Genomic DNA, 18,809 nt, shown 5'->3' on the forward strand with positions numbered 1-18,809 from the left:
GCCGGGGTGCTCAATTATACCCAAACTAATACCTGTGATATAATAAACACACCTGGACTCAAGTATCCCAGGCTAAACCATGTTCATATTTCTACACCTGACTGTCAAGATACCACACTAAATACTAATGTCATAGTATACACCCTGGAAAGCAAGTATACCACACTACTACCATGTCATTTATACCCTGGACTGCAAGTATAACACACTAATAACCATTCCTTCTCACCCACCTTGGGGGGACCCCCCCTGGAGTCATACCACACTAATACCCCAACCACACTAATACCATGTAATATTAATAACACCTAGACTTGCAAGTATACACACACTATACCATTTCATATCACACACCTGGACTGCAGTATACCCACTATACCAGTGTCAATATTATACACCTTGGACTGCATCATAACCACACTTATAATCAGTGATCATATCACACACCCTGGACTGCAGTATACACACTAATCCATGTGATATTGATACCCGGACTTCAACTATACCACACTAACTACCATGTGATATTATACACCTGGACTTGCAAGTATACCACAGTAATACCATGTGATATGATCACCTGCCTGCAAGAATGCCCACAACTAATTACCACTGTCATATTATAACACCTGGACTGCAAGTATACCACACTAATACCATGTGATATAATGCACCTGGACTTCAATAATACCACACTAATATCTGTCCGATTATACACCTGTACAGCAAGTATACTACACAATACCGATGTGATATATCCCCCTTGAACTGCAAGTATACCCACAACTAATACCATGTCGATATTATCAAACCTGGACTGCAGTTGAAACCAAACATAATCCATGTCACAATCATACACCTGTATAGTACATCAAGTATACCCCCTATACCATGTCATATCATACACCTGGACTGCCATATACCACACTATACCATGTTATATTATACTCCCGGGACTTGCAAGTAACCCACACTAATACCATGTATACTATACACCTTGACGCAAGTTACTACAACTATACCATGTGATATAATACAAACCTGGACTCAGTATAAACCAAAAATAAAAAATACATGTCACATCCTCCAGCACCTTGTAACATCAGTGCCACACTATACCATTCCATAATCATACACCTGGACTGCCAGTATCCCACCAATACTATGCAATATCCACCTGACACTGCAAGTATACCAGACTACTACCATGTGATTATTTATACACCTGGACTGCAAGTATACCACACTACTAACTACCGTCAACTACTACCCATGTAATTATTATACACCTGGACTGCAAGTCTACCACACTAATTACCATGTTATATAATGCAACCTGGACTGCAACGTATCCCCACACTAATACTATGTCATATTATACACCTTGACAGTCAATTATTACTACACTAATACCATGTGATATATGCACCTGGACTGGCAAGTATAAACCACACTAATACCGATGTCATATTATAACACCTGGACTGCAAGTATACCAAACTAATACCATGTTCACAACATCATACCACCTGCATCAGTATTAACAAACTAATACCAGTCCATATCATACCCCTGGAACCTGAACTGTGCAAGTATAGCCACACTAATACCAGGTTATATGCATGCACCTGGACTGCTATACCACCTAATACCAGTGATCTATAACCTGAACTTGCAGTATCTACACTATTAACTATGTCTATTATACCCTGGAGTGCCAGTAACCACCTAAACCATGTAATAGAATCCCCCTGTGACGCAAGTATCACCACACTAATACCAACCTACTATACCATGTAATATTATACACCTTTGACTGCAATTACTACCACACCTAAATAACACCATGTCATATTATACACCTGGACTGCATTATACCACACTAATACCAGTTTCTATTATACACCTGACTGCAAGTATACCACACTATACCATGTCATATTATACACCTAGACGCACGTATACACACTAATACTAGTCATAGTCTAACAACTGGACTGCAAGTATAACCACCCGAATACATGTAATATTATATAACCCTGGGACGCAAGTATACCACCTAATACCACCACCCACCCATCGCGACGGTCGATTTAAAGTGTAACGCGAATTCGCATCAACTTCGGACTTCTATCAACAGATGGAGTTTCCATGCTTACCGTTCATCGGCGTCTGCATTCTATACTTATTTGTCTTGTTCCATGTCCTGGACCGGTTACTCTTTTACGGGCGGACGGGTATATTTTAAGGCCACGAAAATACCTTTGTGTTTGACGCGACACAGCTCCGAACGCCAATATCGTTCCTTTATTTTCTTGACGTGTTCTACGTAGCGTTCACTAAACCATGTAATAGTATACAACCTGGCTGCAAGTATAACACACTAATTTCATGTCATATTATCACCTGGACTGCAGTATATACCACACTAATACCCATGTAATACTATAACACCATTTACAGCAACTATTACTATACGACATACTACCATGGTGATATAATACAGCCCTGGACTGGCCAGTATACCAAACTACTACGACATGATCACATCATACACCTGTACATCAAGTATACCACACTAATACCATGTCATATTATACACCTGGACTGCAAGTATACCACACTAATACCATGTGTTATCATACACCTGGACTGGAAGTATAGCACACTAATACCACGTCACTAATACCATGTAATATTATACAACTAGACTGCAAGTATGCCACACTAATAATATGTCATATTATACACCTGGACTGCAAGTATACCACACTAATACCATGTAATATTATACATCTGGACTGCAAGTATACCACACTAATACCACCTCAATAATACCATGTAATATTATACACCTGGACTGCAAGTATACCACACTAATACCATGTCATATTATACACCTGGACTGCAAGTATACCACACTTATACCATGTGATATAATACACCTGGACTGCAAGTATACCACACAAATACCATGTCATATTATACACCTAGACTGCAAGTATACCACACTAATACTATGTCATAGTATACACCTGGAAAGCAAGTATACCACACTAATACCATGTCATATTATACACCTGGACTGCAAGTATACCACACTAATACCATGTCTTATCACACACCTGGACTGCAAGTATACCACACTAATACCACCACACTAATACCATGTAATATTATACACCTAGACTGCAAGTATACCACACTAATAATATGTCATATTATACAGCTGGACTGCAAGTATACCACACTAATACCATGTCATATTATACACCTGGACTGCAAGTATACCACACTTATACCATGTCATATCACACACCTGGACTGCAAGTATACCACACTAATACCATGTGATATTATACACCTGGACTGCAAATATACCACACTAATACCATGTGATATTATACACCTGGACTGCAAGTATACCACACTAATACCATGTGATATGATACACCTGGACTGCAAGTATGCCACACTAATACCATGTCATATTATACACCTGGACTGCAAGTATACCACACTAATACCATGTGATATAATGCACCTGGACTGCAAGTATACCACACTAATACTATGTCATATTATACACCTGGACAGCAAGTATACTACACTAATACCATGTGATATAATGCACCTGGACTGCAAGTATACCACACTAATACCATGTCATATTATACACATGGACTGCAAGTATACCAAACTAATACCATGTCACATCATACACCTGTACATCAAGTATACCACACTAATACCATGTCATATCATACACCTGGACTGCAAGTATACCACACTAATACCATGTCATATTATACACCTGGACTGCAAGTATCCCACACTAATACCATGTAATACTATACACCTGGACAGCAAGTATACTACACTAATACCATGTGATATAATACACCTGGACTGCAAGTATACCAAACTAATACCATGTCACATCATACACCTGTACATCAAGTATACCACACTAATACCATGTCATATCATACACCTGGACTGCAAGTATACCACACTAATACTATGTCATATTATACACCTGGACAGCAAGTATACCAGACTAATACCATGTGATATGATACACCTGAACTGCAAGTATACCACACTAATAACGTCATATTATACACCTGGACTGCAAGTATACCACACTAATACCATGTCATATTATACATCTGGAATGCAAGTATTCCATACTAATACCATGTCATATTATACACCTGGATTGCAAGTATACCACACTTATACCATGTCATATCACACACCTGGACTGCAAGTATACCACACTAATACCATGTGATATGATACACCTGGACTGCAATTATACCACACTAATGCCATGTGATATTATACACCTGGACTGCAAGTATACCACACTAATACCATGTGATATGATACACCTGGACTGCAAGTATGCCACACTAATACCATGTGATATTATACACCTGGACTGCAAGTATGCCACACTAATACCAGGTCATATTATACACCTGGACTGCAAGTATACCACACTAATACTATGTCATATTATACACCTGGACAGCAAGTACACTACACTAATACCATGTGATATAATGCACCTGGACTTCAAGTATACCACACTAATACCATGTCATATTATACACCTGGACTGCAAGTATACCAAACTAATACCATGTGACATCATACACCTGTACATCAAGTATACCACACTAATACCATGTCATATCATACACCTGGACTGCAAGTATACCACACTAATACCATGTCATATTATACACCTGGACTGCAAGTATACCACACTAATACCATGTAATAATATACACCTGGACAGCAAGTATACAACACTAATACCATGTGATATAATAACCTGGACTGCAAGTATACCAAACTAATACCATGTCACATCATACACCTGTACATCAAGTATACCACACTAATACCATGTCATATCATACACCTGGACTGCAAGTATACCACACTAATACTATGTCATATTATACACCTGGACAGCAAGTATACCAGACTAATACCATGTGATATGATACACCTGAACTGCAAGTATACCACACTAATAACGTCATATTATACACCTGGACTGCAAGTATACCACACTAATACCATGTCATATTATACATCTGGAATGCAAGTATTCCATACTAATACCATGTCATATTATACACCTGGATTGCAAGTATACCACACTTATACCATGTCATATCACACACCTGGACTGCAAGTATACCACACTAATACCATGTGATATGATACACCTGGACTGCAAATATACCACACTAATGCCATGTGATATTATACACCTGGACTGCAAGTATACCACACTAATACCATGTGATATGATACACCTGGACTGCAAGTATGCCACACTAATACCATGTGATATTATACACCTGGACTGCAAGTATGCCACACTAATACCAGGTCATATTATACACCTGGACTGCAAGTATACCACACTAATACTATGTCATATTATACACCTGGACAGCAAGTAAACTACACTAATACCATGTGATATAATGCACCTGGACTTCAAGTATACCACACTAATACCATGTCATATTATACACCTGGACTGCAAGTATACCAAACTAATACCATGTAACATAATACACCTGTACATCAAGTATACCACACTAATACCATGTCATATTATACACCTGGACTGCAAGTATACCACACTAATACCATGTCATATTATACACCTGGACTGCAAGTATACCACACTAATACCATGTAATATTATACACCTGGACAGCAAGTATACTACACTAATACCATGTGATATAATAAACCTGGACTGCAAGTATACCAAACTAATACCATGTCACATCATACACCTGTACATCAAGTATACCACACTAATACCATGTCATATAATACACCTGGACTGCAAGTATACCACACTAATACTATGTCATATTATACACCTGGACAGCAAGTATACCAGACTAATACCATGTGATATGATACACCTGAACTTCAAGTATACCACACTAATAACGTCATATTATACACCTGGACTGCAAGTATACCACACTAATACCATGTCATATTATACATCTGGAATGCAAGTATTCCATACTAATACCATGTCATATTATACACGTGGACTGCAAGTATACCACACTTATACCATGTCATATCACACATTTGGACTGCAAGTATACCACACTAATACCATGTGATATGATACACCTGGACTGCAAATATACCACACTAATGCCACCTCACTAATATCATGTAGTATTATACACCTGGACTGCAAGTATACCACACTAATAACGTCATATTATACACCTGGACTGCAAGTATACCACACTAATACCATGTCATATTATACATCTGGAATGCAAGTATTCCATACTAATACCATGTCATATTATACACCTGGATTGCAAGTATACCACACTTATACCATGTGATATCACACACCTGGACTGCAAGTATACCACACTAATACCATGTGATATGATACACCTGGACTGCAAGTATACCACACTAATACCATGTGATATTATACACCTGGACTGCAAGTATACCACACTAATACCATGTGATATTATACACCTGGACTGCAAGTATGCCACACTAATACCATGTGATATTATACACCTGGACTGCAAGTATGCCCACACTAATACCATGTCATATTATACACCTGGACTGCAAGTATACCACACTAATACTATGTCATATTATACACCTGGACAGCAAGTACACTACACTAATACCATGTGATATAATGCACCTGGACTTCAAGTATACCACACTAATACCATGTCATATTATACACCTGGACTGCAAGTATACCAAACTAATACCATGTGACATCATACACCTGTACATCAAGTATACCACACTAATACCATGTCATATTATACACCTGGACTGCAAGTATACCACACTAATACCATGTCATATTATACACCTGGACTGCAAGTATACCACACTAATACCATGTAATACTATACACCTGGACAGCAAGTATACTACACTAATACCATGTGATATAATACACCTGGACTGCAAGTATACCAAACTAATACCATGTCACATCATACACCTGTACATCAAGTATACCACACTAATACCATGTCATATCATACACCTGGACTGCAAGTATACCACACTAATACCATGTCATATTATACACCTGGACAGCAAGTATACCAGACTAATACCATGTGATATGATACACCTGAACTGCAAGTATACCACACTAATAACGTCATATTATACACCTGGACTGCAAGTATACCACACTAATACCATGTCATATTATACATCTGGAATGCAAGTATTCCATACTAATACCATGTCATATTATACACCTGGACTGCAAGTATACCACACTTATACCATGTCATATCACACATTTGGACTGCAAGTATACCACACTAATACCATGTGATATGATACACCTGGACTGCAAATATACCACACTAATGCCATGTGATATTATACACCTGGACTGCAAGTATACCACACTAATACCATGTGATATGATACACCTGGACTGCAAGTATGCCACACTAATACCATGTGATATTATACACCTGGACTGCAAGTATACCACACTAATACCAGGTCATATTATACACCGTGACTGCAAATATACCACACTAATACTATGTCATATTATACACCTGGACAGCAAGTATACTACACTAATACCATGTGATATAATACACCTGGACTGCAAGTATACCACACTAATACCATGTCATATTATACACCTGGACTGCAAGTATACCACACTAATACCATGTCATATCATACACCTGGACTGCAAGTATACCACACTAATACCATGTCATATTATACACCTGGACTGCAAGTATACCACACTAATACCATGTAATACTATACACCGGGACTGCGAGTATACCACACTAATACCATGTCATATTATACACCTGGACTGCAAGTATACCACACTAATAACACCACACTAATACCATGTAATATTATACACCTAGACTGCAAGTATGCCACACTAATAATATGTCATGTTATACATCTGGACTTCAAGTATACCACACTAACACCATGTAATATTATAAACCTGGACTGCAAGTATACCACACTAATACCATGTGATATGATACACCTGGACTGCAAGTATACTACACTAATACCATGTCATATTATACACCTGGACTGCAAGTATACCACACTAATACCATGTCATATTATACACCTGGAGTGCAAGTATACCACACTAATACTATGTCATAGTATACAACTAGACTGCAAGTATACCACACTAATACCATGTAATATTATACACCTGGACTGCAAGTATACCACACTAATACCACCTCACTAATACCATGTAATATTATACACCTGGACTGCAAGTATACCACACTAATACCATGTCATATTATACACCTGGAGTGCAAGTATACCACACTAATACCATGTCATATTATACAGCTGGACTGCAAGTATACCACACTAATACCATAACATATTATACACCTGGACTGCAAGTATACCACACTAATACTATGTCATAGTATACACCTGGACTGCAAGTATACCACACTAATACCATGTCATATTATACACCTGGACTGCAAGTATACCACACTAATACCATGTGTTATCATACACCTGGCCTGGAAGTATAGCACACTAATACCACGTCACTAATACCATGTAATATTATACAACTAGACTGCAAGTATGCCACACTAATAATATGTCATATTATACACCTGGACTGCAAGTATACCACACTAATACCATGTAATATTATACATCTGGACTGCAAGTATACCACACTAATACCACCTCAATAATACCATGTAATATTATACACCTGGACTGCAAGTATACCACACTAATATCATGTCATATTATACACCTGGACTGCAAGTATACCACACTAATACCATGTGATATAATACACCTGGACTGCAAGTATACCACACAAATACCATGTCATATTATACACCTGGACTGCAAGTATACCACACTAATACTATGTCATAGTATACTCCTGGAAAGCAAGTATACCACACTAATACCATGTCATATTATACACCTGGACAGCAAGTATACCACACTAATACCATGTCTTATAATACACCTGGACTGCAAGTATACCACACTAATACCACCACACTAATACTATGTCATATTATACACCTAGACTGCAAGTATACCACACTAATAATATGTCATATTATACAGCTGGACTGCAAGTATACCACACTAATACCATGTCATATTATACACCTGGACTGCAAGTATACCACACTTATACCATGTCATATCACACACCTGGACTGCAAGTATACCACACTAATACCATGTGATATGATACACCTGGACTGCAAATATACCACACTAATACCATGTGATATTACACACCTGGACTGCAAGTATACCACACTAATACCATGTGATATTATACACCTGGACTGGAAGTATGCCACACTAATACCATGTCATATTATACACCTGGACTGCAAGTATACCACACTAATACCATGTCATATTATACACCTGGACTGGAAGTATACCACACTAATACCATGTCATATTATACACCTGTACTGCAACTATACCACACTAATACCATGTCATATTATACACCTGGACTGCAAGTATACCACACTAATACCATGTGATATGATACACCTGGACTGCAAATATACCACACTAATACCATGTGATATTATACACCTGGACTGCAAGTATACCACACTAATACCATGTGATATGATACACCTGGACTGCAAGTATACCACACTAATACCATGTCATATTATACACCTGGACTGCAAGTATACCACACTAATACCATGTGATATAATGCATATGGACTGGAAGTATACCACCCTAATACTATGTCATATTATACACCTGGACAGCAAGTATACTACACTAATACCATGTGATATAATACACCTGGACTGCAAGTATACCACACTAATACCATGTCATATTATACACCTGGACTGCAAGTATACCAAACTAATACCATGTCACATCATACACCTGTACATCAAGTATACCACACTAATACCATGTCATATCATACACCTGGACTGCAAGTATACCACACTAATACCATGTCATATTATACACCTGGACTGCAAGTATACCACACTAATACCATGTAATACTATACACCTGGACAGCAAGTATACTACACTAATACCATGTGATATAATACACCTGGACTGCAAGTATACCACACTAATACCATGTAATACTATACACCTGGACTGCAAGTATACCACACTAATACCATGTCATATTTATACACCTGGACTGGAAGTATCCACAATAAGAAATTTCCGGATGTGATGCAGGCTATTAGATGTTAGCCTGAGAAAAGATGAAAAACTTCACTCTCCCATGTGACAGTTGAGCACTCGATGTCTGGAAGTATGGTCTAGTTTTAGAAATAACAAGCCTATATCGCTTCGAATTAAAGGGATGATGTTTCGGCCCGTTACATATTTATTGTGTGGCATTGCTGAATAAAGAATTTTGGTCTTGCTGTGGTAGTGATTGGGTCTCCTGTATTTTGGAAATGGCAGACAAGAGCGATCTCGCGCTACGCTTTCACGTTGCAAAGTCTTACGCAAATTTCGATGGAAACATTTGTTATAAAATTCTCTTGGACGAAATACATCGTAATTAAGTTTTTTGGAGATTTTAGTGGTTCTTGCTTTGAAACATCGTAGTGTTTTTGGGGAAAACAGGGCAACGTACGTACATATAACGTCTCGCCGAACGAATGAGAGATCCGACAATAGATATGAACAATGATTGAGTATATCGCAGAGAGCAGAGTACTTGGTGCAAAATATTTTGGCACATGAGCATTACTGTACGCGCTATGTTGAATGTAGGATACTTTTTAAACCTTCATTCTGCTCTTTGACATTTATGGTAAATGTATTTAGCTCTTATATCGTAGCTTGAAGAAAATGCGAAAGTCTCAATTCGAACGAATAGATACAAGGCTTGTCTTTGACCAGTGCACCGTCACCAATCAACTCAAAATTTACATCTTTTGGTGCTTCAAAAATATTACCGAATCCAAGAAATTATACTTTAAATCAGAGTATTAATAAATGAAAACTGATGATTTTATAGAAATCTATCTTTAAAGTTGTAAAGTACGCACTGTTTGTTTATTGGACCTAATTTAAATAATAGCTGATAGCAAAATCATGTCCTCAGATGCGCACGAAGCTACAACATATCGGAAGCTTGCTTCACAAAATATATATGCATCGACCTGTTAGTTACATAGATAAACTCACCAGTTTTCTCAGCTTATGCTCACAGGTAGCTGAGACTGTTGCCGCACAATCACAAAAGCTTTTGGATAACTTTTCAATGACTTACCTAGTTGGCGACTTGGACCTAGATACTGACTTAGGAATAAAATACGCATTGTCGTAGGGTTAATCAATATTATATTTTTTTCCCCAAAAAATGGCGTCATGCGAAAGGGCATAACTTTAGTCTACACAACTACCTCAGAGAAGATTCACGCAACTCTCCCAAATACTCCGCATGGTGAAATGTTTTACATTTTCCCATTGCTTATGGTCCGGCAAACCGAATGTAGTGACTGTTTCGGCCTGAGGGCCGAAACAAAAAAAGTAAAACTTCTAAAATCATGTTTCCCGAGTATCAGATGAATTTTGAAATACATCTAATTTACAATGGCGTATTTCAGTTTAGTTTTATCAAATGCATCCCACATGGAAAGGAGTGAGTATGCTTTCAAAGCCATCAGGTTCGCATTCAGAATTTTGAGTTTACTGGTCATAAGAGGGGGCAAGTGCAGACAAAGAAGCGTAGCAAAGTTCAGTCATGTGGGAGGGGTACATGCTGTTAGGTATATTGACAGGTCGTGTCACGACTGTCGCACCTTTAATACGAGACGTGTTGAGCAATAAAAAGAATTGTTTAGCAGTTCACTCAAGTTGTTGTTGTTTTACCTGTTTCAGATAACCTTTATTATTGTCTTCAATACACAACACATGCATCTTTTTCTATTCAAAAATGCATTATATAATAATTAATACAGTCAAACCAGCTCAAGCCTGAACACGTAGAGATCACTAATGACTTTATTTTTGGATTCTTGATTTCATTATTCGATTCGAACATTCATTAATAAAAACGAATCTTCAAAGCCTGGCATATACAAAATCCACGCAAATATGCAACCGAAATGCAAAAACAACTTTTTATGCAAGGAATATGTAATATTAATGACTTACCTTCTGTTTTCGCTATAAACAAGAGCCTACAAGCCAAGTTAATCGAATTTTCAAATTATTTTATTTTTTTTGAATATTGAATATTCGTTTTCAAAAATGAATCTTTGAATCGAATAATGAAATCAAGAATCCAATAACGAAGTCATTAATGAGCTCTGTGTGTTCACGCTTCAGGTAGTTTGACTGTAAGGCTTTGATCGGGTTAGAGAGACCATACAGGCCACGCATAACCTTTATGCTTCTTCATTAAACAGTACCTAAACTAAGTTTTTACGGCATATATTTTCCATTTTAGACAATGTAACTCTCGTTAATATCATATCTTTATATTTAATTAGCTCTTAGATATTGTAGATATATTATTAGATTGATTAAATAATATCTTTAATTATTCAAAAATAATCTTAAGATAATGCAATTTAGTTTAACATAGGACAATAGTTATCCAAGCTTCATAAACATTAAATTTCAATTATTTAGTGCTCATACTTAATCTGTAAAACAGTACTAATTTTTATGTAATATATACAGTATGAGTGGCTGTGTTGTATCAGATATACAACCACGAGGCGTAGCCGAGTGATTGTATATCTGATATAACACGGACATGAATATATTACTTATCAAACGTCTAGGTTAGTTCCTTTGCGTTTCACTAAAATTTTCAAAATTAAAGTGAATTTGGCCAAGAAAATCCAACTTAAAGTTTATGCAAATGAACAGTTTTGTATCAGATTTACAACACTCTTCACGGTCGTGATTTCTGTTGTGTTTTCCTCATTAATTATTCATGAGTTTTATAAGTACTGTTTAATATACAGCAGTATTTCTTTCATCGATGCTATTTAGTACAAATTAGCTCTAATATATCTCTTTTGGGCATAACATTTCACCATTTCAGACCACATGCTTTTCTCTTGAGATTTAAGCGTATACACTTATTTCAATAAAGTTAGTCACCTGAAAAGCTATAAAGCTGAGGCCGACAAGGATTATGGGTAGATTCATTTTACACGTTCGACCGCTTGATAACTGTTCATGGATTTGCGAATCTTTTAACGGTTACAGTCTCACCTCTTCTGACCATCATCGAGCTGAAGTTTGTATTAAAAAAGCTTTGTATATATATATATATGCTTTTTTGATATGAAAAGTTTCCCATGATGCTTAGTGATCTCAGCTTTCTAGGTTTTTGGTGACTAACTTTATTGAAATAAGTGTATCAAGGAAAAAAATTATTCTTAAAATCACTTCTATGTAAACAGTGTAGTAGTATGGTCGCAGTATTGTTGTATGTTGAATTTTCTTTTTGGAGTTTGAGTTGAATTCATATGTGTTTTCAAAGCAAAGAATCTTATTTTCAAGAGAATGACACTTGGTCTGAAATGGGCAAAAAAAGTATGCCCAAGCTACCAAACTTAAGTGTTTTATTATATAGGACTGTTTCACAGATATAGTGTTTGCACTCTGAGTTCCAACAGCAACAATAAATTTTATAATCCAAAAAACCACATACAGTGTGATTCGAAAAACCGTGGGCATCTAGATATATTTCAAGAATGTTTTATCAGCCAATCAAAAGCATTATCATTATCTTTCCATTATCTTGTGGTTAGGAAGTCAATTCTGATTGGCCAAAATAGAATAGAACATTCCTACAATATTTCTAGGTGACCACAGTTTTTCGAATCCCACTATTTTATTCATTTATCAACAATATTTATATAAGGGTGGCCAAGTTCAGCAAAGCTGGTTTGAATGGGGCTCTGAATCCCATGATAAAAATAAAAACTTATTATTTCAAAATATATACAAAAAAATTAAGACAAAAAATATTTTGCATATAAATACGAAAAATATAATTTAATTTTAATTTAACTGATGCCATTTGGCTGGAAAACAAAATACTATAAAGAAAAAGAAATAATATATTCCCTATAGGTCTTAATTGATTTTACTTGACTCTTGAAAAACAAAATTTAGCATAATACGAAGTAGTCATTAATTTTTTTTCTTTCTTGTTAGTCTACGATTATACATCTTTGTTTTACAGGCCAAGTAAAATCACTCGAACTATTTCACATGTTAAGTAAAACCATTCTGCTAATGTCTATATCCATCATTAGCTTGTATTACATTATTCCAAAGGTCTCCAAAACTCACAGGAGGAAAGAATAATAAGCATAGCTGGAAAGAGCAGATTGAAATCAGTAAAACTACTAAGGATCTCACTGAACTGTGGCGACATGTCAAAAAATTTTCTCGCTACCACACCCTAATTCGTTTACTGTCACCCCTACTTTTGTTACATGTATTACAATTAATACCTTACTGGTAATGTGCTAGATCCGAGACAGTGACAAAAGTAGGCGTGACAGTAGATGAATTAGGGTGCGGTAGCAAGACAAATTTTTGACATGTCCCCACAGTTCGGTGAGATCCGTAGTATGAAGCTTGAAAGAAGTAAGTTCAAAGCTTGCAAATATATGAATTTTGTCACAAAAATTATATCTTTGCAAGTTTTAAGTTTATTTGCTTCAAACTTCACCAGACTGTTCTGACACATTTTTACCTATTAAGGACACTGACTTGTTAAACGTTCAAGTTGTGTTTCAGATAATCATACCAATTGCCCTATTTCACTATGACGTCACTGCTTGTTTATGTGGGGGATAGAATCACCAAATCCAATAGAAAATTCAACAAAATTTGCTCCTAGCGAAACAGTTTAATCTAAAATGGCCTGGTTTTCAGATACAATGTGTTAATATGTGCTAAAAAATATTCTGAGCGTTTGCTGGCTATCCTACTTCTCTTTGTGGATACAGTTTTTAGAACAATTTTTGGTGAATTCGTGTTGATTTAACCCCCTCCGATGACCATGATCCTCTGCCTTTAAACAATAGAATGTTTTGATGTGACGTCATAGTGAAATAGGGCAACTGGCTCAAGATTACTTTGTTTTCATTCTACATTGTGATTGGCTAGCTCTGTACATGTTATCCAGCTGATGGCATCAAACTATAAGTCTCTTTAACTTAGGCATAATATTTCCCAATTTCATACCACATTTCATCATTCTCTTGAGAATAAGATTCTTTGTCTTTCGATTAGTTGTATCCATATTCATGGCTTTTTATGCAAAACTGTTAAACAAAGAAATGATACTCTAGGGAATGAAACAGTTGTAAATTGAAAACATTATATGCCTAAGGTTAAGCGTTCTATAGTATCTAATTTTTCAATGCTCTCGTCAGAGGTAGTTGCTTGAGCTTCATATTCCCAAGTCGGAAAGGAACGTATATATATATATGTATATACATATAATTAATTATAGATTAGTTGAACCATGCAATCATCCCAAAATATCTTAAAATTAAATCAATATATAATCTTCTTTAAGTTTCATGGGGTAAAGTTTGAAAACATTTATACAGATAGATATCTTTTTGATACCTTAATTGTCACAGGAATGAATCGAACTAGAGCTGACATTTCACTGGAGAACCATCAGACTGCTTTCCTTGTTTTTGTGGAGGACAAGGCTCAACATCTCCATCATCGTCTCTTTTTCTTTTCGTTGCTCCTACTGATTCTTGAGAAGTATTGTCACAAGATGGGGTTACATCTGCGCAAATAATGGCTTTCTCTGGTTTTGCATCCTGGTTGTTCAACACATCAATATTTTCTAAGTTATCTTCATTTCCCTCAGAAATAGAATCTACGTCTCCTATATTAGAAGTTGAACTACTAGGGGTCGCATTTTTGGGCATATTTTCTGAATTTTTTACAGCGTTTTCACTCGTTATTGTACTAGTGCTAGTGCTTAAAGGGGTGCCTGTTGCATTAGATTGAGCGTGATTATTACTAGGGTTAATTTGCTTGATTTTTTCAAACCTTTTCTTATAGTGATTAGGCATGGGTGGCTTTCGCTTCTTTAGGAGTGGCTCTGAGAAATATCTATGATATTCGACATTAGGAATGTTGTCACCGATCCTATAACAAGGAGGCGTTAAATCTAGTGACCATTGGTCAGTGTATCTTGCAATAGGTGCAGGTGGCGTGTAGAAAGGAAAAGAGTTAAAAGGTGTAATATTATGCTGAAGGGTTAGTCCTAAGAGAGGTTTTGCCACTGGGAAGTTCAAATATCTATCATGCCTTAGATTCCAATTTCCTTCTAGTTGATCAAAGTAATCAAATGCATGGAATTCGTATTGTGAATCACTGAATCTCTCGGGGAATGTGAGATTACGAGCTGGACGTATTTCTCTCGCAACAGGCAAGCTTATCGACAATCTACGACAAATGGCCGTCATAATAGAATTGGTGATTTTCCTATGTGCTCTTTTACCCCAGTGAATCCCGTCTTCAGCCTGGGTGAAAAACTGGTTCCCATCTAAAGTAAAGAATAGGTCTATGTAAAGGAAACCATAAACTCTTATGAGATCTCGAGCAATATCATTCGCAGAGACAACATGACATCTTGGCAAAGTCTTGAAACCTTGTCTGAGAAAGCCACCTTTGCATTGCTCGGCCAGAGGTAATGCGGAATTCCACAGAAGTAAAGGATGCGAAGGAAGACTACAGACAGATGAAAACAGTTTCTCCAAATTTCCACCGTACTTCGCCATACCTTCCTCATAATGATGGACATCCCAATAACAAGAATTCATTATAATGATATCAGGATTCAGAGTCTTGAACTCATTCAGCACAGATTCAACGTAGTCATTAAAACAGCGCGTTATGAAATAAAAGCGAAAAACAGTATTCTGGTCACGAAACTCGCGGACTTCCTTGTAATTTACCCCGTTAACTCTTTCCCCAAGCTGTCCGCCTAACATAAGCTTGTCACCGAGGAAAGATAACTCGCCTTTTGCTCGGAGTTCACTCTCATTCAAATAGCGACTGCTCGAGTCATACCACAAACAAACCAAATCTTTGTAGACGGATCTCTGAATAGAATCTCCTAAAACGACGACTGTCTTGCCCGTGAAGATATTCCTAGCATCTTTGTGTAAAAATATAGAATCTTCCTCAACCATCTTTAACACTGCGTAGGTTATAATCTTGCCCCAGACAAACAAATATCAGACAAGAAATGAACACATCACCCGCCTGATCGGAAGGCGATCGAGTTGTCCTTTCAAGGTTGGCGTTCCTGATTGGACAATCGGTTAATATTTGACATGCATACTCACGCAAAAACGCGCGAAATTTTCACGTGAAAATCGTGGAATGCAATAAGGAAAATAAATGATCTTAAATTATGTTTATGAGGCATTATAATACTTTTTATCTAATGATGTTTTATTATCGATTTCATATTTTTATTCGACTTTCACACTTTTTTTCACCTTCACCTATTATGTAAATTCTTCTGTTGTTGTTTTTTCCGTTTAGAGCAATTCGAGCATAAAATTTAATATTTTGTAAGAGGCAAAAATAGAACACTTTTACGTAAACGTTTCGAAATGTTACGAGCCGGTATTGATCTAGCCTCCTCTGCAGACACAAATAACGTCTGCAAAGGAGGCTAGTATTGATCGCCTGTTTCCAGATGTTTGAGGATGAGAAGAGTGGGAAGGGGGAAGGGAAGGGAATGGAAGGGAAGGGAAGGGAAGGGAAGGAAAGGGAAGGGAACACTACACCTTTTGCTGTTCATTAACCGCAAAGGAATATTCATTGAAGCGAAGAAGCATTGTCATTAGAGCGAACAGGCATACAATAAGGCGAACGGAGTCTCAATAGTGCGATGGAACGTTCATTAAGAAATTTAGCATTGAATTTGACAATCGTGAATATGTTTGCGTAAGTTCATTAACGTTTTCAAACTTTCATTAGCGTTTTGGTGTAGACAATAAACCACAACACACATTCAATACAGCGTTTTGGACATTTATTCACGCAATACAATATAACTATATTTTCCACTAGGAATTTTAGGATTTTAACTGTCTTTTCATTTTTTTTACAAGCCCGCGTGAATATGATTTCATACAAACAAAGCGCCGTTAGGTATAAATATCAGTCAGTTCTGAGTTTTTTAATCCCTCTTTTGGATATTGCTATTGGTTCAACAATTAAACCAACTTCCAAATGAGTCAGACTAGCGTCTTTTGAGGGCCTATGAAGATCCACAGAAATGCATAAAATGGTACAACCACATGTAAACATATCGTCCAAGATGTTTAAATAGAGAACACATTCAAGGATAAATTCACTTTTTTGTTTTTGAAAATCTACAATCGTAAAAGCACAATATACTTATATTGTATTGCGTAAATAAATGTCCAAAACGTTGTATTGAAAGTGTGTTGTATTTTATTGTCTGCACCAAAACGCTAATGAAAGTCTGAAAACGCTAATGAACCCACGCAAACATATTCATGATTGTCAAATTCAATGCTAAATTTCTTAATGGACGTTCCATCGCACTATTGAGACTCCGTTCGCCTTATTGTATGCCTGTTCGCTCTAATGACAATGCTTCTTCGCTTTAATGAATATTCCTTTGCGGTTAATGAACAGCAAAAGGTGTACTAGCTT

The 18,809-nt window shown here is 36.7% G+C and overlaps 1 protein-coding gene across 1 annotated transcript; it reads right to left on the reverse strand.

Moving 5' to 3' along the window:
- Positions 1–12,574: 12,574 nt before the first annotated feature.
- Positions 12,575–17,449, reverse strand: LOC116287968 (uncharacterized). The gene has a single exon (XM_031694686.2). It carries the CDS (start codon positions 17,303–17,305, stop codon positions 15,743–15,745), a length of 1,563 nt encoding a protein of 520 aa, XP_031550546.2. The 5' UTR covers positions 17,306–17,449; the 3' UTR covers positions 12,575–15,742.
- Between the last annotated feature and the right edge of the window lie 1,360 nt (positions 17,450–18,809).

This window comes from Actinia tenebrosa, unplaced genomic scaffold, assembly GCF_029948245.1.
Source record: "Actinia tenebrosa isolate PJP-AT-01 unplaced genomic scaffold, QUT_ActTen_1.0 PGA_scaffold7__59_contigs__length_16204524, whole genome shotgun sequence".
Classification (NCBI taxonomy): Eukaryota; Metazoa; Cnidaria; class Anthozoa; order Actiniaria; family Actiniidae; genus Actinia; species Actinia tenebrosa.